Source organism: Amphiura filiformis, chromosome 8, assembly GCF_039555335.1.
Source record: "Amphiura filiformis chromosome 8, Afil_fr2py, whole genome shotgun sequence".
NCBI classification, from domain to species: Eukaryota; Metazoa; Echinodermata; class Ophiuroidea; order Amphilepidida; family Amphiuridae; genus Amphiura; species Amphiura filiformis.
This window is the reverse complement of record NC_092635.1, coordinates 52,850,337-52,875,609: the sequence shown is the minus strand read 5'-3', so window position 1 is coordinate 52,875,609 and position 25,273 is coordinate 52,850,337. Positions and strand designations below refer to the sequence as shown.

Here is a 25,273-nt window from a genome sequence, read left to right as displayed (position 1 = left end):
TATTATTAATACATTTTACCATTTTCATCCAAATCTTGATGGTCCATGCACCTTGACAATAATATCATTACAATTTCACATTCATTGTTATTATAAGTTTTACACTTACAATAATAAATACTTTTTGAAGTACTATAATAAGGTCATAGTTCAAATAACAGATTCGTTCATTTTGTGCAGTACGGTAAACTCAATGCCATTACTATAATATCATAGGTAATATGATCAAGCCAAATTTTAACATTATGGTTGAAAGTGCTTGACTTCTATAGGTCATAGTTTGAATAACAGATTAGTTCATTCTGTGTAGTACCATTATGCCTAAAAAAAATTGTTTGATTGGCGTAACCCGACCTACCCCAAAATTAGGCCCGACCCTAACTTTTTTAATTGTTTTTTTGCAAAAAAAATAATAAAATTAAAAAATAAATTTAAATAAATAAATTTAAAAAAAAGAAGAAAAAAAGTTCCAAAGCCTTTATCAAACAAAATTTACAGCTTAAAAAGTTTTTTTTTTTTTTATTCTTTATTAAGTTAAATTTTGACATTATGATTAACGGAAATGATTATCCCTTTTCAATTATGTCACATATATTTTTAAGAAGGGCTTATTTATTTAGCATATCATAGTTTTTCAAGAGATGTTTATATCTTCCATGACTTGGAATGTTTTTCAATAGAAAAGGGCTTTTATCGTCCAAAACATCCTTTTTTCCCCAAACAAAATTTGCAAGTTTATATATACCCCTGAATTTGGGCAACATTATTATAACACATCGCATGAGAGCCCTTTATTCTGCAATAATTCTGCAATATTTCCGTGAAACACGCTCCATCTCGGAAGCAATTTGAAATATTTGAGCAAAAGAGTGATATTTTCTCTTTAAATCGCACTATTTTGTAGCAATAGAATATCCTTTACACTCAAATAATATGTGACATTACATTGATTTTGATATCATCGTCTTCCTTGAAATTATAGCTTTAAAATGATACCAAACAAAACAGGTTTCAAACTACCAAACTATGTGTGTCATAGAGGTACTCCACATAACAACTTACTTTTTATGCAATCACGTTTGGATAGGGAAATGTGAAGTAGCCTGCAACCAATGAGAAAGAACCAAAGAGTACAAACTCAGCCATTTTTGTGTGTCACTCAAGAACAGCATTATACACAGGGAAATTTTGAATCTGTACTCTTTGGTTCTAAACAGTTTGAGTACAACATAATGCAAATTGTTTAAGACATATCACAATTTTGCACTTCCACTTCGAAAAAAGTTTGCATTTTTACAGAGCATGAAATGTTAGTATTTGCATACCACATCACTCTTCACTTTGATAGATGAGGGGTGTTTCTCATAGTTTGTTTTAACAATTAACAAACGTTGCACCCACCCATCGGATATATTTGGTTTCAAATTACCTATGCAATATTTGCTGAAAGGGACATGCAGAGATATTGTGTACAAAATAATATGCTTATCTATTCCATTATATCGATCAATGCGCATTGATAAAGTTGATCTAATAATTGTGCATGCTTTTATCACAAAACAGCTCTGGCAATTTCTTTTGTAGGCGTCAAAAGGCTTATATTACAGAGATGTCTGTTCATATTTTGTTCAAATTGGACTGCCCTCCACACAGATTTTGGTTGCCAGCAACACCAGCAACAATATATTATTATGCAACTTAATTTAATACCAAAAATAATTTTGGGCAATTCACTGCAGTGACAGACTATAATGGGAACCTTTTTATAAACCCACAAAAAGTAAGGTTATGTGTAGGTTCGCAGCAACAAATTCATACACGTCCGTTCAACTTATATCTATGGTCATTATAGCAGAGTACAGACTCTCCAAGTCTAATCTCCATGATGGTCATGCCAAACTTTGCTTATAAGTCATATTCTAGACTTGTGTTTCGATTTCTCCCCAGATATTAATATTGGTAATTACTCTTTCAACCATTCCTTATTATCACCAGAGCTTCCATATTGAAGGAATAGCTTATACGCTTCTGCATTGGCAACCGAGGGGCTCGAAGATGACATTGAGGAAGAACAATCTAACAACCACTCAGATTTGGTTTCGGGTTGAATCTGTGATATGATCCAATCAGAATGAGCCATTTGGGCGTGGTACTTTTTAACAACCTCCCAGCTACTACTACTATCTAGACTTTTATCATCAGAATGTGTGTGGCACAACCACTTGGCTTCATCATCATCGTAATCCTTACACGATTTGCTTTCTAGCATTTCGCTTGACTCCTCCGAGGGCGCTTCTTTAATTAGCCAATCATGGACCTGATCTGAACGTTGTTGTAAATAAACATCTAAAGGGGATGAGTTGATGGCAGAACAATTGGCATTTTCTGATTTACTGTGCAACCAATCGGAAGGTTGGCTGATCGAGTTGAAATGGGCAAACTCACAAACTACGTTGGTTTCAATTGGTATATCCGTCTCATCTTGTTTTAACCACTGACAAGTCGGATCTGTGTGCATTTGCATTTCTTGCACGCTCTCGCATGGGCTCTCTGCTGGTTCTGCCGCCAACCAATCAGCAGGATTCTTAGAGACTGTTTTGAAATAGGAAAGGACTTGATCGGGATCTAAGGAAGGGTACGATTCCGTTATCGCGGTGATGGCACAGTTGGTGTCGCACACACATTCTGTGAAGTTATGACATGGCTCGTTAGCCCTACATGAAGATGGTACGGATGGTAATACAAATGGTGGCGCCTGATCACTTTCACTCATCGTGCCGGTGTCGCTGCGAAGCCAACGGTTCTTGTCTGGTTGCTGCGTCTGCATGTAATGGTTGACAGGATCTTGGACGCAAGCAAGGAGATCAAGGTTTTCTATTTCGATGGCCTGGAAAAGAGATGGGAAAAATATTGATTTATACATAACTATACCATTTTTTCACCCCGATGTGGCAGTGACGTCAGTGCGCATTTCATTAGGCGCAGCTTCAAGCATACACACGCACGCATTCAAAGACGCCACATAGATATGCGTGCGGAACAGTTGCCTCAATGCGTTGACGTCACTGACACATCAGATAGTAAAATATTATAGTATGAAGGCCATGGTTTTGTTACTTTGTAATTTAATTTGTAAGCCTGGGTCAGTCAGAAGTTGTGTGCCCGACAATTCTTGCACCTCCTATATTTTGTTCGGCAGTAACAGGCGAAAACTATTCTTTTTTTGCTGATTTGTCCATCAGTGAGGTCGCAAATTGCACTCATGTTATTTCACAACTAATTTTCTATCAATTGATTCAATCCTTTTGAAAAATACATTCTTGTCTTTAACATAATGGCCATAATGTATAATTTTGTTTGTTTAAACAATATTGTCTTAAAATTACCCAATAATACAACATTTCAATTGATATGGCATGATTCATTTCTCAATCTGGGTAAGTATAATATTCAACCATGAGATGAAGGTTTATCAAAAAAAGAGGAAAATTAATGAATCTCCTATACTTTAATACAGGGAAGAAAACTTAAAAGGAATAATCTATACCGAGGAAGAATCGCATCCCTGTATATTGGAACATAGTGTACAGGGTTGTAGCTAGCTCAAGTTGAGTGCCGGGCAACTTTACTATCCAATTAGAGCGCTGGCTCAGGGCACAATCTGTTTAGTGAACGTGAGTAATATGGGAATAAGCTTGGGGACATCACTCCTCCTATATTCATTTGCTCTATTTATGATGAAAAAATCATTTGTTTAATTTTTTTTTGCCGGGCAGCACGCGCAAGTCCCAGGTGGGCCTCCCAGCGTAGCTACAACCCTGATAGTGTACATTATACAAACCTGCATAACAAATCCATCTGGTGGTCCAGCACAGTGACACATGTCAGCCTTGCAGTCCGTACTCTGGATTTCTTCCTCTTCCATCTCCTCTTCCTGACTCTTCTCATAGTCTACAAGCCAGTCTTTCACATTATTAGAGATCTCCCTGTAATGGAATACAGAAAAATATAAAAGGTCTAATCTCTGTAAAATGATGTCTAAGCAATCAGAGATGTCATTTGGTGTTGTCAAAATTTCCTGAAAAACATGGAAAAATCCTGAAAATGAACTGTTCGCTATTCTTATGCATAGGAAGCTAAGAGAAAAAAATTCCTGAAATTGGTCAATTATCTTAGAAATTTCCTGAAATCAGGAAATTTCCAGAGAAGTGGCATCTCTGAAGCATCGATTGGGCTATTCCAGTTGAAACCCATAAACCCCCTATGGAGGACATCACCTTTTATATCCCACACAGGGAGTGTAGATATCAAATGGAGTCGCCCATTCAGGTAACCCCATTTGAAATTTGCACTCCCTGTGTGGGATATTAAGGACATGTCTCCATAGGATGTATAGATTTCAACAGAAATACCTAATTAATCAAGACTATTTACCTGAAGTACTTCATGATGTATGGATAGGACTTGTCCGCACTCCTATCAGCTGGGAAATTTCCTGCATCCAGAAGCCACTCTGCAAATGGAGACAGGATGACTTGATTGAAGTGGGACTCCAAAGGTTTAGAGACACTAGGCTGATTATCAAATTGGGGTAGAGTGAGCCGCAACGGACTATTCTCTATCATCACAAAGTCATCTGAAACGGGAAAACACAAAACAGAAAGAAAAACAACAAAAAACAGGAGATTAATCTAATTATTCTGACTAAGTGTATATATTTTGCAACATCTTGTTGATATATCAAAAAAACCCTACTGCTACTTTGCAACTTATACGAACCCCTTAATGTCACATAACAGATGATAACACTGATACTCCACGAAAAAACATAACTTTAAATTTGACTTCTCGCTGACCTTTGATGACCTCTGCTTTAAAAAAAAAACCCATACTCTTACACCTTCAAATTGAGTTCCAGCAAGAATATCAGAGCCATTTGTCCTCAAGACCCTACACACGGGACCCCAAAAAGCAACCTAGCGCTACCCCTGCACATTACACATATACATAGTGACTGCATAGTCCCTTTCTGAACAAGTTTAGGCGAGACAAAAACTGATGCATTACAAAAGGAAGAAATGGCTTGATTGAAGTCAGCTGAAAGGGCTTGCAATACTCTTAAGAAGAATTAGCTTTATGAGTGGGAAGTTGCATAAATTCAATCCTGTTACCACACAACTACGCTATGTCAAGAGGGGAGAAAATCACTATTTAGAACTTGGAACTGGTACAAATGTGCATCATTGTGTAGGTCATAATATCTAGGCCATATTTAAGTCAGTGAACGCATAGCATACACATGACATAATCACATTACCAATCTATGTAAGATTGCTCTCAAAGGTCATACTCATACAAATAAGATTATCACACACACAATGCTCATATCAATTGTTATCAGATAAAACCAAAATCATGGATCCATAGGATATTCATAACATACCATAATACACACCACATAGCACTATGTCTGCTGTTTCCTTTAACACTACCTCTATAAATCAGATTAAATGGCCACACCAGTTGTAATGGCCACACATATTTATGTATATATGTATGCAAAATGTAGGTTTAAAACTGTGTTGTGTTTCACTCTTTGAGAAAAATTGGCCAAACATTGCAAATGTGGTGAGATGTAGCTGCATGCATTAGACAAGCGTGCACCAAAACACCCTGGGGCTGATCGGAGCCTCGAATGTGCTGTTCAGTGTTGGAAATAAGCACTTATCCTCTTGTCCAAAAAAAATCACTGGGAACCATATTGAGCTATGTACTTATCCCCTGGACAACCAGTATATTTTACCTCAAAAATCTTGATTTATAACATATGTGACACGATCAAGGGAAATGAGTCGGATGTCGCTAATATTGATTTTGAGATAGTGGCAAAGAAAGTGTTAAAATTCTTTTGTTTTATATTGTTTTCAGCGATTGATAAATTGATGTAACTTCACAAAAGAAATTCGTATCAACATGGGGTTTTCAGTTTCTAAATGCCCTAAATGTCCTCTTTAGAAACATGTGTAAAACTCATTTTCGACCAGGGCCGACATGTGACTCATTCCCCTTGATTATGTCACATATAATACTTGACAATACGTTTTGACTTGTTATGATTGATTGTCTATGGACCACCACTGCTAGCACATAGTATTATAATATGCTGTGATGTCCATTTGTTCAGCATGTCCAGTTCTGAATGTTTGTAATTAACCATTTCACTAAGTTACCCAATGGTGCCAGTGCTTGAGATCCACATGATCAGAATGGCAAATTTTGAAGCTTGCACAGATTTACCACTTTGTGGCCACAGATTTTCCAAAGCAAAAGACATGAAACAAATTTGATTTTTTGCACTAAAAATATGACACATTTTGGGACAACCAAAATGTTTTGAGGACAAGTAGAATTTATGATTTAGTTGTCCTCGGGACAACCTCCATATTTGCCATATTTCGGACACTGGTTCTGTTTACTGCCCGCATCATCCTGCTGAGGCAACCAGCATACAAAACACTCAAAAGTAGTGTTTTGTAATATTCAGGGGTGTTAGGGCTAATTAATTACCACCAAATACGAACCCCGTTAATAGTGGATCTGTATAAATTTGAATGGGGAACTGAAACGTAGACTCTTGGCTCAACAGCAACGGGATATAGTTTATAAAGGATACTGCAAATTTCTTCTTTAGTACAAATCACTCACCTCCATCTCTCTCGGCAAGCCACTCGGACAGACTGCTCGCAGCATCAAATGGTGGAAACTCAATCTTCCTCTCACCACCTGAACCTTGTCCCATCAAACTCAGCTCACTCAGAGAAGCGCACAGAGAGTCTGGCACCGGGTATTCCTCCATGGCGTGACCGACGGCATCAACCCTGCCGTACGAATGGATGGCCCGGCGAAGTTTGCCGAGATCAGCATGGAAACTGATATCTTCGTCTTCGATTGGTGTGTCCCCAAGGTCTTTCAACCTGTGTTGATGAAAGTAAAGTTGTTACTTATAGATTGTTCTTTGTTTTTTTCTTCTTCTGAATCAAATCAGCATAACTCAGAATGGGGTAGGCTCAACAAAATAGGATTATTATTATTTAACAAGTTTAAGAAGTGCAAATATGATTTCAAGTTTGAAATACACCATGGCGGCTCCCATGCACTGGGCCACATATTATCAGAAATTACTACAAAATCATGTAATACAGTATGCTTAATTTGCTGATGACAACCAAATGCTTCCATAGCCAGGGTAATAAGGCTAAATTTAAATGCATTAACATTTTTGTATGGTACACAGTGGAAACATTCCACACAAGTTAAAACATTAACACCAATGGGTTATTCCATTTAAAATCCATACTACTCCTGTGGAAGATTTTGGAAATATCTTCCACATGGGGAGTATGACTTTTAAATGGAATGAACACATTAGGCAGCTCCATTTGCATTTCATACACCCTCTGAGATAGAGTCAACCTGAATCGTCCACAGAGGGAGGGTGAGTTTCAAATAGAGTTGGTTAATGTGAAAATTACATTTGAAATTCATACTCCCCATGTAGAAGATATTTCCAAAATTTTCCACAGGGGTAGTGTGGATCTTAAATGGAATAGCTCAATCTAGATCTGAGTCTACTTTACATCCTAGCCTTACCTGTGAAGAGTTTCCAACAGCTCTTTCTTCAGATCATCACAACCGTCTCCGCAGCTTTGTGCAATCTGTACAAGATGTTGCAGACCTCCTAGCTCATGCAGCAGACATGCCAGCTGACCCTGCAGTCTTTCCTCCTTGATGTGACGGATTATGTCCACCTGGTTGAGAAGCCACACCTCTCGGCTACGGAGGGTCTCCAACTGTCGGCTGATGGACGAATGGATATCACTCTTCGCCTGCAAGAAGGGATGAAATATGGTAAAATGAGCCAAGTCCTCACTACATTTATTTAGCAGTACTACAGTACCGTAGTAATGATTTTTGAGAACTGATAAATTACTGATGACTCACTGCCACTGGTTTGTTCAGAATACTAATGTTAACATGATTTTAACCAAAGGGGTATTACTAAGAAGACTATTCTTACAATATTTTCGGTAAAAAACAAAATGCAGTTTGACAAGTTAAATTAAAAGAACCTTCCTATTTATACTTTGTGAGCATTTTTCTGTAGCATCTTAAGAATGATTAATCTAGCTTTCTGTATTTTGTTATTGAGACAAGTTTTCACTAATTGGGGGAAAAAGTGTCAGAACAAAATTTAATGTTTAACATTTTTGCACAATGTGCTTCTCTGTCTTGTCTCTTTCTTATCCCTCTCTCCCCATCTGTCTCTCGTTAGAAATCTTTTCTCCATACACTTTTTAAACTTGCTGATGGATTATCTGCAATGGAAGTCAACTTACAGTGTCTTGAATACAAGCGTATTTGATTTTTTTGTTCTACAATGAAAATGCAGAAATAGTTCATAAATCTTACCTCAACACAGTTATTCTTGAGTTGCTGTTGGACTTCTGCAATGGAAGCTATGGTGTCTTGTATACTGGCCACCTTGTGTTTGACCTGCTCTTGCACATCCATCCTCTTGCAATGAAAACAACCAAGATCTAATATTTAAATAACAACAGAATCACGACACTTGCAATACATATTTTCTAAAATTGATAACATACAGGTATGGAATTTCTTTCACCTTTCTTTCTGTCTAAACTAGACAAAAGAAGCAAACACTTCACAATCACAGGTTTTTTAATCCCTTAGATGTGGGTATGAATCATTCTTATTATGGACTATTCTTCCGCTACTTAAATGAGTATTTTGTGATCCTAGCATGATCCTCTTTTTATGACATTTTTCAACGAAAAAAGCTTAAATTCCCAAAATTTCAGTTGATTCTGATTTTGCGAGCTTTACATGTATGCATTATTAGGCTAAAAATGGTTTTGTCTCAAAGCCGCCAAGACGCTCATTTTTCATAGTGCTGCGGTGTGCCCATGTTAGCTGGACCGGAAATGAATTTTTATTTCCTTTTTCTATAATCATGAAATTCTGAGACAAATTTCGAAGAAAAGTTACTTAATTCCATTGTTCAGGTATAAAACAATTGATATTTGAAAGTCAATGTAAATCAACCACAATTTTATGTTGTACTTTTGAACACTTGAAAATGATATCATAATTCAAAATTTAGTTTAAAAAAAAGAAATCTTAAAAAAACCCACCCCATTCCGCATTCGTTTTTGAAACGGCCAATCGGCCATGGGCTTTGAGACATAACATTTTTTTTAGCCTTTTGTGTATTATACTGCTCCATAGGCCAGTGTTGTAATTTTGTTCTGGTATCCAGAACGTAATTCAAATCTGACGATACTTTCGCTAAACAAATTAATCTGCAAAAAATATTTTGTACTTATGTAGCAAGAGTATAAAAATCTCAACTTTTTTTTGAGAAAAGTGGGGTGATGAGACTGTGGATCACTTAATGCGCTTAAAATCATATAAATTATGTGTTGGTCTATTACAGGAACAGCTTTGACAGGTCTTTTTTTGTCTACATGAACCTCTCTGTTGAGTGTTGTAAACAGACAAGGACAAAAATTACTCCTTGGCTGTTGGCACGGGGACTGCTCTATAATCCGAAGGTTCTATAATCCGAAAGTCCTTTAGTCCGAAGGTTCGCTAGTCCGAAAACATGTTCATAGCATTCGCTAGTCCGAATTTTAAAAGAGGTTCTCTAGTCCGAAAAAAAATTGAAAAGAGGTTCTTTATTCCGACGGTTCTTTATTTCGAAGGTTCTATAGTCCGAATTTTAAAAACGGTTCTCTAGTCCGAATATGAAAATAGTCTCTATAGTCCGAATTTAAAAAAGGGTTCCATAGTCCGAATATAGAAATAGGCTCTATAGTCCGAATTTTAAAAAGGGTTCTATAGTCCGAATATAGAAATAGGATCTATAATCCGAATTCAAAAAAGGGTTCTCTAGTCCGAAATTGCAAAACGGTTCTATAGTCCGAAACGGATACCGTGTTCTTTAGTCCGAATCAGTAAAAAGGTTCTACAGTCCGAATTGTTAAAACATTAACATAACCTCTAGCTAGATAAGACTTTAAAGCAGAGTTAAAGGTAAAAGAGATGACTACACCACCAAATCACGTTGTAATGCATGATTCCAATGAAAACAAAAATCTTTTTAGAGATATTTTGGCCTTCCTGTGGAAAAAAGAGAAAAGTTGCATAAGACAATTTTTGAATAAAGTAAGCCCTCGGATTGAAAAATGGCCAGAAACGGGTTTTCAGGGTAGAGAACGGGTCGACATTCAAACATTTTACACCCCGGACACCCCCTCCCCCAAATCGAAAGACAAACCTATACTTTAACTATTCTGTAAACTAATTTGTTTAAATGACTAAGATTTGTTTAAGTGAAAAAGCCGCAGCATTTACATGGTGGGATGGCGCTATGAAAATTTGAACTCGACAATGCCCGAATACATCGTTGAATATTACTAGTATATAATATTATAATTGAATGAAAAACGGATAAAAATGAAGAAAATATCACCAGAATAAAGATAAACCTCAATGTACGCTACGGAAAATATCCAGAGAAACCAACCATGTTGAACAGCAGCGGATTTGTAAAACATTTGATGAGTTGACACTGAGACAAATGAAAAAAATAAAATTCGGACTATAGAACCCGTTTACCAATTCGGACTAAAGAACACGGTGTCCGTTTCGGACTATAGACCCGTTTTGCAATTTCGGACTAGAGAACCTTTTTTCAAATTCGGATTAGAGAACCTATTTCTATATTCGGACTAAAGAACCTTTTTTTAAATTCGGACAACAGAGCATATTTTCGTATTCGGACTAGAGAACCGTTTTTAAAATTCGGATTAAAGAACCTCTAATAATATTCGGATTAGGGAACCTTTTTTTAAATTCGGACTATAGAACCTTCAAATAAAGAACCGTCGGAATAAAGAACCTTCGTAATAAAGAACCGTCGGATTAAAGAACCTTCGGACTTAAGAACCGTCGGAATAAAGAACCTTCGGACTATAGAGCTTCCACCGTTGGCACATGGTACAGGAAACTGTCAAGGCCAATGGCAGGCTTTTCTTTGTTTTTTTTTCTCATCATCATCATTCATGGGGATTCGATCATTTAGCACAGACATTTTTCAATTAAAAAGAATACAGTTTGCTTAATTTGTCAATCATGATTACCAAACACGCCAAATGCTTCCACAGCCATGGTAATCATGTTTCATGCTGATTTTGGTATCACAAGTTCAGAGTTTGTTGTCCGTTTATTCTCCGCAAAATGAGATTGCAGATTGAGAGCTGCACAGTATTGGCATGATTGGAAGGAAGGAAGGAAGAAATGTGGTTTAAAATTACAGCACAGGATGTGTGTGTTTTTATTTCAGTAAGGCACCATCCCAGCAAACATTGTAATATTGGCCCAGTAATGGCTTAAACCGGTCTACTTCTGGCAATACCGGACACGGCTGACGGAATAACGCCAGTACAAATCCGATACTGGTTAATGTTTGGCCGCCGCTTTTCTTATTAGGATAAGCTGTTCCGTATTTGGTCCATTATTGGGCCAATTGAAGACTACCTGAATATGGCATCGAGCCGGCATGTACATACTGGCCCAGTTGCGGCAGAAACTTGTTGGCGGGCTTGTAGGCCCAGAGTACCGGCCCTGTCATGACACAATGTTGTATTAATGTGGGCGGGTTTTGAAACCCTGACATTTTTACTATCAAAATACAATATTTGATCATTATTATCTTCATTTTGAAGGGCCACATGTAATGACATGTTATTATTATTATAAAGAAGAGGCAGCGAGTTTACGCTTGTTCCGAATATTTCATTTACTGCCTTGTAAAGAATCTACGTGAGCAAGGCATAATTGTTATCTGATGACACCATAGAATATATATTTCATTTATCAATGGCTCAGTTTTGAAGTTAGTTTGTTATCAAACTTTATGCATTCGTCAATTGCAGTCCCGGCTCCTGGGTACCCGGGGCACTACGGGGACCTAGCCGGGACATGGCGGGAACTTCGTCAGCAATTTCCGCCCGCTTGCCGGGAAGATTTCGCAGTACTCGTCGTGGAGTCGGAGGAGCCGGGTGGGGCCCGGGAACTTGTCGGGTACTTCGGCAGAGACTCGTAATCGGCAAAAAATTTCGTTGCTGTGGTATAAATGATTTTTTTTTTACTTTTGTACCGACGACCATACACCATTCTATGTAGGCAATGTGCTGCTGAAAATAGTGCCGTGATTCGTGAAGATGGAAACTTGCGAAAAAGTTCGCTTTATTCTTTTATTTACTCAATGAACTTGTCCTTTTAATATATAAATATGCGTGATATATCAGTTTGAAATATACTCACTTGAATAATCCAAAGTAGTGGAATTTATATTCAAAATTGGCGATTTTTTTCAATCTGTCATTTGGATTTCATAGTACTGAACATCAAACCTTGATGACGTAGTAAAAGTGTAAGCCCTTTCTTATCAAAGTAGGCAACCCCTGATACTGTCAATCCATCTCGGCTTCAGGGAAATGCTACCGAAGAGCGGCCGATCACTCAATCGGCGAAAAAAGTAGGTTCGATTCACTGCTTCGGACAGGACCGAAACGAGTTCGTTGAACCTGGGAGGAGCAAGTTCTGTGCATTCATAAAATGTGTAGAAACTCTCAGGGGCGTGTTTCTATATAATTTATAGATGATTGGAAAGAGGAAGAAATCGTCTGCGGAAGGCCGCAAGACGAAACTTGGACAGATTTCGATGGTCTCGTGCGTGGACCCAATTACAGACATCTATGTTTCAATACGATTTTTTCCGTAAACTATAAAAACCGGGGACCAAAACGTAAATCTGGCCAAGTTTATGCTTCGAGCTCTGCGCAGTGGCATTTCGCTATCGCTACTGTACTGTAAGAAAATATCATTCCTGCCAAAGAAAATGTACATTTTATCTAAATATATGTCTTATTATTTTTGTATATTATATTTGCTGAATAAATTGAATTTAATTGAATTGAATTATAAATTCTGTACTCAAGTGTTTGTTATTTTTGTAAATTTTAGAAGTCATTGTCCATAATAAACAACTTTGACAACAATTTAAACATTTTGTTTTGCATTTATACAAGAAAAGGAGGGGAAGCAAGACTAACAAAATAATGTTATGTCTCAAAGCACATGTCGATTTCAAAATTGAATGCCGAATCCATTTTTTTTTCTCCTTTTAAAAAACTTAAACCTATATGAGCCTGCTAGGAAAAACAAGCATGTTCAAAAGCTCTGAGACATAACATTTCATTGTTTAGCCTTATGCTGGTTTCATTGAGTGTTTGCCGCTTGCAGTGCTGCTCCGTGAACGATTTTACTGTTTCAAAGTTCTAACGGCACTCCCAAGTTGAGTTCAATTTGTATTTGGGTAATTGGCTTGACGCAGTCAGATTTTTTGCGGCAGACTCAAAATCACCATCAAAGAGCCAGTATTTATGATCATGACTACTACAAGCATTGACTTCAGCTTGACGAGAACACTCAGTTTCTGGTACATATTCTTGGATATGTCATGCGGCAAAAGGAAAGCATTACTTCCTTCTTATAAATTGCCAGTCCGATATTTGCTTCAATGCTTAGTAGTAGTTTCGACCTAAAGTTAGTGTGTTAGGGCAAGGTTTGTGGTCCAGTTTTGACTTCAAAATGTCAAAACTACTACAAGAGTTCTTCGGGCAGTCGCACAAGACCATAATACGCCAACACTATCAGTAAACTCTGAACAAGCAAGTGCAAAATGCAAATTAAATGTGAAGGCAAAATTAATATAAACATAAAATAATGTTAGAAATTCAATTTCAAAAGGTGTAAAAACAAACGAACAAGAAAATTGAAAAATTGAACTTGATTAATTTAAGACAAGTTTAAGGCAAGATTTCCCAAACATGTCCTCAATCACATTCAATTGTATTCATACAATCGGCAATGCATTTTATCACAATCGGACATCAATCAATGGCAATACACATACTACGTACGATGCTTAAAACAAGTTGTAGTCGCACAATGAAATTATTGACATTAATATAGCGAATTCGCAAATATTATTAAACATTGAGGGCAGAAGGGGTTTGATGCTCATTTTCCTACCACCCAGTCTCTTTTTTCAACTTAATTCGACCATGGTGTGTCCACACAAATTGTCAACAAACAAAGTTTTGGTGGTCACGCAACCTTTGACCTGTGTCTGAACTCCCGTGCATGTTAGCCAATCAGAGCGCGATTTGCACGTGATCGAAATTGCTCCGCTTTTCCGATTGACCTTGTTTGGAACTAGCCAAATATTGCTGGCTCCTGATCGCTTAAACATTTTATAGCTTTCTATTCGCATATGACAAAGCAGAATAGTTTATTGAAGCTGTGATAATCATCTCAGGTTTATTCTACAACTTTTACTTCAAGAAAATCCGTGTATCAGGCGCTGCTGTTTTGCTATTCACATTTTGTGCCCTTTTTTGTGATTTAACTCGCTGAAATTAATTTCCAAAATCACATTTAAAAAATCATTTTTCAATTCTAATAACTGTTCGATTTAACAATAACTATCGTACATGCAATTTATTTGCATGGTTTCTAAAAAATATTTTTTCTTTTTTTTTTGTGGGATTTCAACCGATATCCCATCTCATTAAATATTCATATAACGTGTGACACATAAATATACACAAAGCACACACAGAGCGTGTTATGGGATGTTTGTCACATGCCGCTGACAACAAATACAGCTCAGAAACTCTTTTATCTAAAATGATGATGATGAGTCGCTATCTAGCACGGTACTGACTGACACGTCGGGCGGGACTTCGCCGGGAGGTCGGCGGGGACACGCAATTTCCCCGGGTATAGGGCCCGAGACTTCGCCGAAACTCGTCATCAAATATTGCCCCGCATTGCCGGGTATTCGGCGGTATTGCCTGGAAGACGCCAGTTACTCGATTTTTCGAAGCGAGTTGATGCCGACTTCCCCGTAGTGCCCCGGGTACCCAGGAGCCGGGACTGCAATTGACGAATGCATTAATACTTTGCACATCAGGTAATACAAATTCAATTATGCTGAGTGCAAGTAAGTTTCCTTTTCAAAGGAAATATCTGGTTGAACAGGTGAAACTGACCAATAAAGCCTGAACCGGGTAAAAGGAATAGAAGAACACTGCACAGCTAGACGTGGACCAAAAGAAATAAAATAATATAAAAAGGACCAAAATTGGACCATTACCATTTACTTACGGTTTCATAATGGGAATATATTGGCAATATTATATTGGCCCAGTACAGTATTGAATAAATTGGACCTGTACTGGGCCAATTTCAACCCATTTTGGCGCAGTGCTGGCAATATCTATTGGGCCAGTCGAATGCCCGTGTGCACGACCGTACCGGACCAATACAGGCTGCCATTCTTGGTCCATTATAGCAGCTTTTATAGAGCCAGTATCGGGCCGATTGTATAATGTTTGCTGGGATGGGCATAGTACTATTATCATAGTTCACCAATTTTAAAATCTACTGGGCCTACTGCATATTAAAATATTTTGTTCTTTTTTTTTACTAGTCTTAGACAAAAGGCATGAAACTGATGGAAAGACAACGGGTGTGTGTGTTTTTATTTCTGCAAGGCACCATAGTACACCAATTTATATACGATTTATATGCCAGACAAAAGCATGAAATACAACAATGTGCAATTGCGATTTAAAGGTCAAGGCAATAACAAAACAACACGCAGCCATTTCATGCTATTCGTTTCACACGTAAGCATACACACAAGACGCATTTGACCCAGTTATTTACCTTCGCGATCGCAGCAAAATATGATATTTTATAATCTAATTTCTATTAGAATATGTTCTCAAATGTTAAAGCAACCTTCAGTAGAATTTTTTCGGGATAAAATTATTTAAAAAGGCAATCACCAAAGTGCAAATCTTACCAGAAAAGTAGACCGGGAAGTTCCTCTCTCTCGTAACCAGTGTTGCCAAAACTTTTCAGTGTCAAAGCGCGGCGCATTGACTCGCCAGACCGCGGTAAAGGATTCTCAAGTAGCCCAATTTTTTAAGCTTCCAAAAAAGTGCCCAATACCGGATATTTGGGCGGATTTACCCGAATTTAGAACGCAAAACACCCTATTGGGCGGAAAAGCACTTGACTTTGAAACTTCCGGTACTTACTGGGAAGTTACTGACCGATCAATAAATGGTCACAAAACCCATTGTAATTTCAATTTGGAGCTTCAAAGACTCAAAACCTTTATAAATCGGCTAAATTGAAAGGAAAATACATCAAATTAGTGCCGCGGCCTGAGACTGGCAAAAGTAGCCCAATTTTAGACAAGTAGCGGCATGCTTTTTTGAGTAGCGGCAAGTGATCGCCAAGTAGCCCAATTGTGCGCCTAAGGCGCGGCGTTGGCATCACTGCTCGTAACTGGCTGACTGCCGGCTTATCGATCAATCGGTTGATGGCGGTAAAATACCGATTGATCGATACAGCCGACGGGAAATGTTATTAAAGGTGGGTGGTCCAACCTGGTTTTGTCCCAGGGTTGGAGAAGTTGTTGGGTGTGGGGGTGCCGGGTGGGGTAGTGGACCTCAATATGAAATCGATAGCGAAAAAGGGGGTTGGGGACTTGGGGTACCGGTAGGCCTACTCGAATTACATTTTGACAGTGCAGAGGTGTGCCGCAAGAACTCTAAGGGGCTGTGCAATAATTATGAGCCGGGGGGGGGGTAAATTTCCGAACGGCCCCAAAAAATCGCTTGCCCCCTCCTCCGCCCGCCGAAAATCGCTTGCGCCCTAGACTATGCCATACACTTTTAAAACGATCGATCTTATCATTTTTGAATAGAAACTTTGATAAGGGAAATCGGATATTCTCATCAAAATGACAAGTAGCCTAACTCATCAAATTTGATAAGATTGCCTTCTCATTAAAAAAAATGAATAGGTTCTTGTTAAAAATTAAAAGGTTCTTTATATCAAAATTGACCTAAAAATGAAATTTGAATAGTTTGTCTTGTCAGAGCATGGCAATATATTCTCTTATTTCCATGGTCAGAGGGGGACTTAAAAGAATAATTTCAAAATCAAATGGGTAATTTTATCAAATAATGAGTTGGACATCTTATCAATTTGAACAGTTACTTATTAAAACGGAAACAATTCATTTTGATAAGATTGCCGGTTCAAAGTGATAATATACCTAATAAAAAATGAATAGTATCTCTTATAATCAAAACGAATAGTTACGGGATCCGGGATCAATAATAAATGAATATATAGAAACAGCCACAACTAATCATTTTCATTCCCACGAGAGTCGAGACGCCTTCTCTACAGTAGGCAAGTGTAGGCCTACACCAAATGCGGAAGGATTTAGTGCAGCGCTCCCCTAATCGGGGGTGCTGGCCAGGCCTGGGTGCTGGCGACAGTCTCCCTTTTCCCAAGGGAGTGTTAATACTTTGGTAGGGGGGCTGGTAAAAAGAGGGGGGGGGGGGCAAGTTCGGGACCTTAAAAGAGGAAGGACCAAAAAGTTTTAGGTGGTTCGAAAGGGGGGAGAGAGCAAAAACAAAAAAGTTTTCGCGCGCATTGAGACTCTCTAATCTCTATATCACTTTTAACATGGGCAAGTTTGAGTTTTCAGTGCTTTTGTTCGAAAAAATGATGGCACTTAGTGCACACATATCTATTAATTAATGTAACATTAAAGCCCCGGCCCACACCGACATCGCCTGGCTAATAATTATTTGGTGCATCAGAGACACTAAAATGAATACACGGGATCGATACACGTGAATTGCTATGCACGATTTTGATATCAGACGAAAATCTTCGGATACCGGGTTAGAAAATGATGAATATCTCCCGTAAATGATTTTTTCTCAAGAAACCAGATGTGGTCTCATACACTTGAAAATACGTGTTGAACAGATATGAAAGTCGTTAGTTTGCGCTTTGACAAACGGCCATGCGTCTTGAACTCAAAATCTGACCAGAATTCTAATTTTATATTGCGTTGGTCCTGTATGGACTACAGCGTGTAGTACAGCTGCACTCACTACTAGGCAGTATAAAAGTCGATGACCATTGACCTCAATGGGGTATACAAGCTTATTCACGCACAACCAAGATCAATTACCGGCTATTGGGAGTAGCCTTAGTCATGTCCCTCGACTAATTATTCGTCTCAAAGAGCTTCAAAGGTCTGAACCAAATGGCCAATCGTGGCTGTGGATTCAATCTACCATGGCGATTTCTGCCATGAAGATATAGGGTCGATGACACTGTGCGGCCATTAAAGATGATTACCTCGATTGGTCTAGGAAATACTGGAATTTATATCTCTACAAAGTAGGCCTAACCTACAAACATGATTATGCACCAACTTGATCATAAACTGGGTAAAATAACTTCAGTTTACTATTTCTCATTGCGGAATTATAATTTGTACACATAGGCACATGGGTAGTGGGCACATGATGCCCAGGTGCCACGCATGTAGGCCATAGGCGGCGGAACCGGGGGGCCAGGGGGCCAGTGGCCCTCCACTTTTTGACCAGGGGGCCTGGCCCCCACTTTTAACCCATAAAATGCTGTGTGTAACATGTCTGGGTGAACATAAATAATCAAATCTCTATTCTAGACCCTTAACATGCCTAAAGAAAGTGTAAAAATGATGCACTAAATGGCTTCAATTGGACCTTCATTTTGCAAAATTTTCCAACTCCCCTGTATTAGGACATCCAACACTAAAAGCAATAATTTATACAATTATAGTGAAAGCTTATCCATGAATGGCTTCAATTTGGGCCTTCATTTAACCCATTTTCGGATTTTTCAAACTAAAATTGTACACAATAATAGTGCCAGAATGGTCCACCAAATGGCTTCAATTGGGCCTTCATTTTGCAAAAGTTTCTCATTCTGAGAGGGGGCACATCCCCTCAGACACCTGCGTCGCGCAAGCAAGTGACGCGATGGTTGCTTCATGACCATTTTTTACATTTTTACATCACCCTGACTGGCCCCCCCACTTTCAAAATCGTTCCGCCGCCCGTGATGTAGGCCCCGATGTAGGCCTACTATCATAATCCTGGGATCATCATAGCCACAGCAAATTACGCTATTGTGCCTATGAAATTCAAAATAAATCCTCTATTTAATTTAACCCCTGTAAAATCAGATAAACACCCTGATTTGGGACAAATCTAAATTAAAATCTAGGTATTACATGCGCAATTGTCCCACACTATTAAGTTTAATGTTTGTTATACGATAATGGAGGCGGGTCAAAAAATTAGTGGTCCATGAAAATTTCCAAATGGCTAGCCAAAAATCGCTTGCCCCCCCTCTCGGCCTGCCAAAAATTCTTTGCCCCCCCCCCTTGCACATGCCAAATTTTTGGATCCCAATTTCCAAATCTTAAATGCTCTATATATAATGTAGGCCTACAGCTAGCTATGCCTATATGTTGCGAGCGCAGCGAGCAGAAAAATTTGCATATTTAAGCGTTTCTGTAGCTTTTTGCTAAGCCTTTTCAAAAGAGAGTAGAAAAAGGAGAAAAATGAAGCGAAAGGTTATATTTTTGCATGTTATACAATATGTTCATGTTTAAAACCAAAAAGCAGGATCGATCGTGAGTATACTATACGCCTATGGTTATTTTTGAGCATATTCTGCATGTAATTTTAAAGCAATAGAAGATTGTGTCAAAAACACTATTATGCGCAATGCGTCACGTGTGGAAACATGATAATTTAATGCAACGATATACAACTAGTAAGCTCAAAAATGCTCAAAACATCATATACTTGCCCGCCCCCCCGGCCTAAGCAATTATGCCATAGGCTTACAAGTGTGCTCTAAAATTGCCAGTGTGCTCGGAAAGTCTGTAGGGCTCCCTATAGGCTAACTGAGCATATGGGCTATCTCTATCGCATAAGGCCTAAATTGACTTCTATTTTGAAGCTTGCAAATTAATGTCCCGTTCCCCTAGTTCGATCTCTCCTCTTTTTCTCTCTCCCCGTCCTTCCTTCCCTCTCTCTCTCTCTCTCACTTTTTTTTTTTTTTTGGTACCTGGGGCGCGCCCGTTCAAAAGGGCTATAGAAATAGATCTACTGCGTAAACGTATTATAGTACTGTGACAGTGAGTGATACACGATTACACCGTGATTTTTGCTTCAAACCGCCAAGTGCCAATGTTTTAGCATAACACCCATATTTGATCGATTGAGCCCAATTTTTTGGAGTTTTTGCATAGGCCTATTGGACGAGACGTACGGTACGTAGGCCTACGTACAGCTGGTAGGCCTACAACGGGGACGGAAAGTATCTAATTTTATCATTATTAAGTTTTTTTTTTAAATTTTTTTTTTCCAAAGTTTTCGCCGACCTTGGAGAACCGCTGGACCTATTATGAAACTTCAGGATCATTCACAGTTAATTAAAAAAAAAGAAAAAAAATCAGAAAAAAATTACGAAAAAATTAGTTTGTTATCCTGTATTATGCAAACCATTAACTGATGTTTATTTGAGGTAAACATAACAAACTGTAATTTTTTCGTAATTTTTTTCCATTTTTTTTTCAAATTATCTGTGAATAATCCTAACCCTTCAGAATAGGTCCAGTGGTTCTTCAAAACTGCAAAATACTTCTAAAAAAAATGTTAAAAATAAATAAAAAATTGTTTTGAGTTTTGACAGTAATACTTTGAAATTTTAAGTTGTGTTTTTTTGTGAAAAGGATGTAAATTTTTATAGAAAACTGTTCCAAAATAAGGCTCAGATTGCACGAGAGAGCATCTAAACCCTGAGAGCTTCCAGGGCCCTTAAGCGGGCCCTGGACCCCGGCCGTTAGGATTTCGCGCTTCGCGCTCATGATGTCCGCTACGCGCACATAGGCCTATTTCAGTTATTTCACAGAAAATTTTCAGCACTTGTCATTAAGTTCCCAGACAACAGAAAATTTTCTGGAGGCCTGAGTTTTGGATCCAATATTTTAAACATAAGGGACCGTACACAAACACTTGTTGGGGGGTCTGATGCAAAAATTTCATCGCAAAATTTTTTTCGGCCCCCCCCTTTTCAGACCTCAAAAAATTTCATAGAAAAGCATATGAACTCAAAATTTGTGGTCATTTTTTCAGCCCCCCCCCCTTAGGAGGGTCAAAAATTTTCAGGGCCCCCTTTTTTGCATCAGAACCCCTAACAAGTGCTTGTGAACGGTCCCCAATAATGGGCATCACAGATTTAAGCCTCCTAGCCTTTTAAGGGGCTGTGTAATGAGCCCTGGGGGAGAGTAACGAGCCGGAAGGGGGGGGGCAAGCAATTTTGGGCAAGGCGAGAAGGGGGAGGGGCAAGCGATTTTGGCACCGTTCTTGGGGTGCCCTTTTTAAGCTCTAAAAGGACTTAGGGAAATCGAACGGAAATGCTTCAATATGCAAATTTTACTGCTCGCTGCGCTCGCAACATTGGCATGTGCAACTTAAGGGCAAAGATTTTTTAGCGGGCCGAGGGGGGGGGGGGGACAAGCGATTTTTGGTGAGCCGTTTGAAATTTTACACCCCGGTGGGGGGGCACATAATTATTGCACATCAGCCCCTAAGTTCATTGGCCTTATAATATTCGGACCACCCACCTTTAATTCCCGAAGGCCAAACAAAATCAATCCATACAATTGGAAGTCACAATCCCCATCAAATGCAAAGCATTTACAAAAGACGCATTCTAAAATTGAGGCTAACTTTGTTTAGGCACTGATTCATTATCTTCTAACGTATACATGGAGAAGTGGCTATATTTAAGGAGTTGAATATATTATTTTGATATAAAAATACTAGATTTTATAATACCAAATAAATAGTTGATACATAATAAATAAATAATATCACGCTGCAAAGTTGTCCGGAATATTTGTGTTGCTTATAAGTATAAAAGTTATTATTTATCTCAACTCGCTATTATAGTGATGGCTGGACATAAACAGCACGGTATTTAATTTGGTACAAAGATGTCAATCTGAAAGCTGATCCTTTCGTTCAATTTCCTGGTAAATTTAAAGCTATTTTCTATTCTTGCATGTCTTCTAAAACATAAAAAGCGTATGTCGTTGTGTTCATGTAAATATAGGCTTTAATTTGCAACCTTGCATATTTCATAGAATGCAACAGGAATATAAATATTCAAACGTTTTTTAGTGGCCGATTGTATGTATGCATGTCACACTAGTACTAGTAGTACTGCATTGGCACTGACTCAGTACGATGTCATTCCGGGGTTGTTCCATCTATTGCATTTGCCCACTTCTCACGTCTGTCAAAGGGGGGCACCCTTGCAAAATCCCTATTGGTTTGTACAGGGCATTTCAGTTCCAGTGATTTTAATCAGCACAGAAAAAATGTTTTCTTTTTTGGTAATAAATTTTAGTTTTGCATCATTCATGGTCATGTCATGGTTAAAAAGTTGCCAAGCACTTTTTGGCAAGGTGGGCAGGGCTTGATAAATGAGGGGAATTTTTGGGTAAAAAACAAGGTCAAAACAACTTTTTGAAAACTAAGTGAAAATGGCCATTTTTCTAGGGAGTTTTTGTCTCGAAAAAAACCCAAAAACCTTTTAATAAAAGAAGTATCACTTCTGTCACATGACTCCATGAGCAGACGAGTGAAAAGTTGCAGAAAATGTGAGAAATATTGGATTTTTCTCAGAAAAATTGATCCTGTTTTTTGAGAAATTCGCCATCTTGAATAAATGCAGAATTGCTCACGCAGTAAAAAGATGTCAAACGTGCTTGGAAATGCATGATTCGCTGGCGTAAATTACCGGCAAAACGTGCGTACATCATGCGCTCATGCTACGCGAATGGTTCGGAGCTGGTATCACCGGTTTTGCATCAAGCTCTTTTACGTCAAAAATAGCTATAAAAACATGAATTTTGGAAGTTTAACCTTGTTGAGAAAGTTTAATTTGATAAATTAGCAATTTTAACCTTATAGAGATCGGGTGGTTTAAAAGTCAGGATCGCCGTTTTCCCTGTAAAAAAGCAATGAAAGCATTTATATCTGATCTAGGTATGTGATCATTCCTTACTGGAGCATGCATAATCATTAGCCACTTTCAGCATAAGGAAATTGTGCACCGGTCGCTATTTTAGAAATTCATTTTCCGATAGTAAATTTTACGGCAATGTTTGTGATAATTTTTTTGTAGGAATTGGAACAGATTAGAAGAATCACTTCTGAAGTTCATAAGGTCAAGTTCACTAAGATTAAAATAGAATAAAACCAGAAGTTGCATAATTATGGATTGTGTGCATTCCCCGAGGGGGCACTCAACCGTGGAAGTGACAGTATGTGCCTATCAATAGGCCCCCCTTTTTTGAAGTCGCATATACCCGATGACCCCCTTTTTTTAAAGTCATACCCGATGACACCCCTTTTTTTAGGTGTGGCTACCAGTGTTCGATTTACCACCTGCATGCCTGCACATATGCAGGTGAGTTTGATTCTGTGCAGGTAACTTTTCAAATGTACCTGCACAAGTGCATGTCTAGGATTTAAGTCGTAAATTACAAAGTTGAATCGGAAACATACAATGTGCCTCTAAATCAAAGAAGTATATAAATAGCCCTTACGAAATTTCACCAATTTTTACTTTTCATCTATAAAAAAAGATGATTAGTAGTAGGCACAAACTTCTTATTTTATATGGTTAAGGAGGTACTACACCCCTGTCCAATTTTATGCCTATTTTTGCATTTTTCCCGGGCATTTTTCTCAAAAATTATAGCGCATTGGTGACAATTAAGATATGCATGTTGTAGGGACAAGGACTACAACTATAATTATAAGCAACTCAAGGCAAGTAGTTATTGATTTATTGATCAAATACTGGTTAGGGTTTAGGTAGGGCAGTCTTGTAATAAGACTATTAGAGTTGCACCCTATTCGGCAATTTCTCCAATTGATAATTACGGGATAAACTTTTGTTCTAAATAATTGACTAATTGCAATGATTCAGTGGATTCACCATTACCTACTTTCTACGATACCGTACTAAGCCTTCAGATCCACCCACCTGTTTTGGACTGCACTGATTCAATCATGTCCATATATATTGTCCAGGTCAGTATGTGATTACTGCAAAGCATGAAATGTTCACATGCATGAAAATTTCACAAATTTCACAAGTGCAGTTGATTCACAAAATTTTCAAACACAAATATTTTTCTTTCTTATCAAATACTAATAAGACCTTTAAAAAAATGTACAAATTAGCTAAAATTTCATGTCACAGTAAGATGGTTTTCTCCAAAATGCGAAATTTTAATGCTGCGAAAATATGCTTTACAGTACATTGACCAGTCACCGGCGTGTCCAGGATCTGTTCTCTGCATGGGGCTCAGAGAGGCTTTCAGAGTTAGGGGGGGGGCTTAATGGCTAAAATCACCAAAAAAACGGCTGATTTTACATGATTTTTAACAAAGTGTGGGGGGCTTCATCCCCCAAAGCCCACCCCCCCTGGACACGCCACTGCCAGTTTATGACACAGAATCAGGCACAACATGATTGTGGGACTAGGCTTCCATTGATCAAAGTATTCTTTGCATTGATTATATTCAAGATATTGGGGGGCAACATAATGTTCTGACATGCTGTTTAAATTAATCTCAGAGTGGGTACTGCCTGTTGATGTCAATCCATGGAGAGCATGTGAGATTGCAACACCAAAGTACCTACCCGCCCTGCTTGAAACAGCCATTTCTAATGCGTCCAAATGGAATGTGTGTCTGGTTTATGTACACAACACAAATGTTCTTTATACCAGTCGATCACAAACACGTGTATTTTCTGTCACCACCATGGTTACAAGTAGTATTTACTTGATGTTTTCCATATTTTTACTTGGAGCACTTAAAGGCCCATTCAGTGATTTGCTCATATAGACGATCGTAAAGATCATCAAATTTCAGATTTTGGTACCTTTGTCATTTTCATAGATGTGCAAACATAGCCTGCTAGTGGTTCAGCCGAAAACCGTGTATTAGAGACAAAATGAAGGCATTTACATGAATATGTAATTTTATACTGACAGTATATAAATTAGCTACATGTATTTGAATGGGGCTTCAACTTCGTCAATACTGCTGTATTCTTCGTTTTATGCCAAATTTTTCATTCCAAAAATACCAAAT

At 38.2% G+C, this 25,273-nt stretch overlaps 2 protein-coding genes across 2 annotated transcripts in view; one reads left to right on the top strand and one right to left on the bottom strand.

Annotated features, from left to right (window-relative positions):
* Nucleotides 1-542: 542 nt before the first annotated feature.
* On the bottom strand, nucleotides 543-16,052 carry LOC140159208 (nuclear receptor coactivator 4-like). The gene is made up of 7 exons (XM_072182600.1): nucleotides 16,022-16,052; nucleotides 8,470-8,597; nucleotides 7,651-7,886; nucleotides 6,706-6,974; nucleotides 4,435-4,636; nucleotides 3,842-3,986; nucleotides 543-2,887 (listed from the first exon to the last, which is right to left on the bottom strand). Exons 2-7 carry the CDS (start codon nucleotides 8,569-8,571, stop codon nucleotides 1,964-1,966), a joined length of 1,878 nt encoding a protein of 625 aa, XP_072038701.1. The 5' UTR covers nucleotides 8,572-8,597; nucleotides 16,022-16,052; the 3' UTR covers nucleotides 543-1,963.
* Nucleotides 16,053-22,081: 6,029 nt separating this feature from the next.
* LOC140159207 (tyrosine-protein kinase CSK-like) overlaps nucleotides 22,082-25,273 on the top strand; it is a 32,547-nt gene continuing 29,355 nt past the window's right edge. Inside the window, exon 1 of the mRNA XM_072182599.1 lies at nucleotides 22,082-22,132. The gene's annotated coding sequence lies outside the window, so the exon portion shown is untranslated. The remainder of the gene's footprint in view (nucleotides 22,133-25,273) is intronic.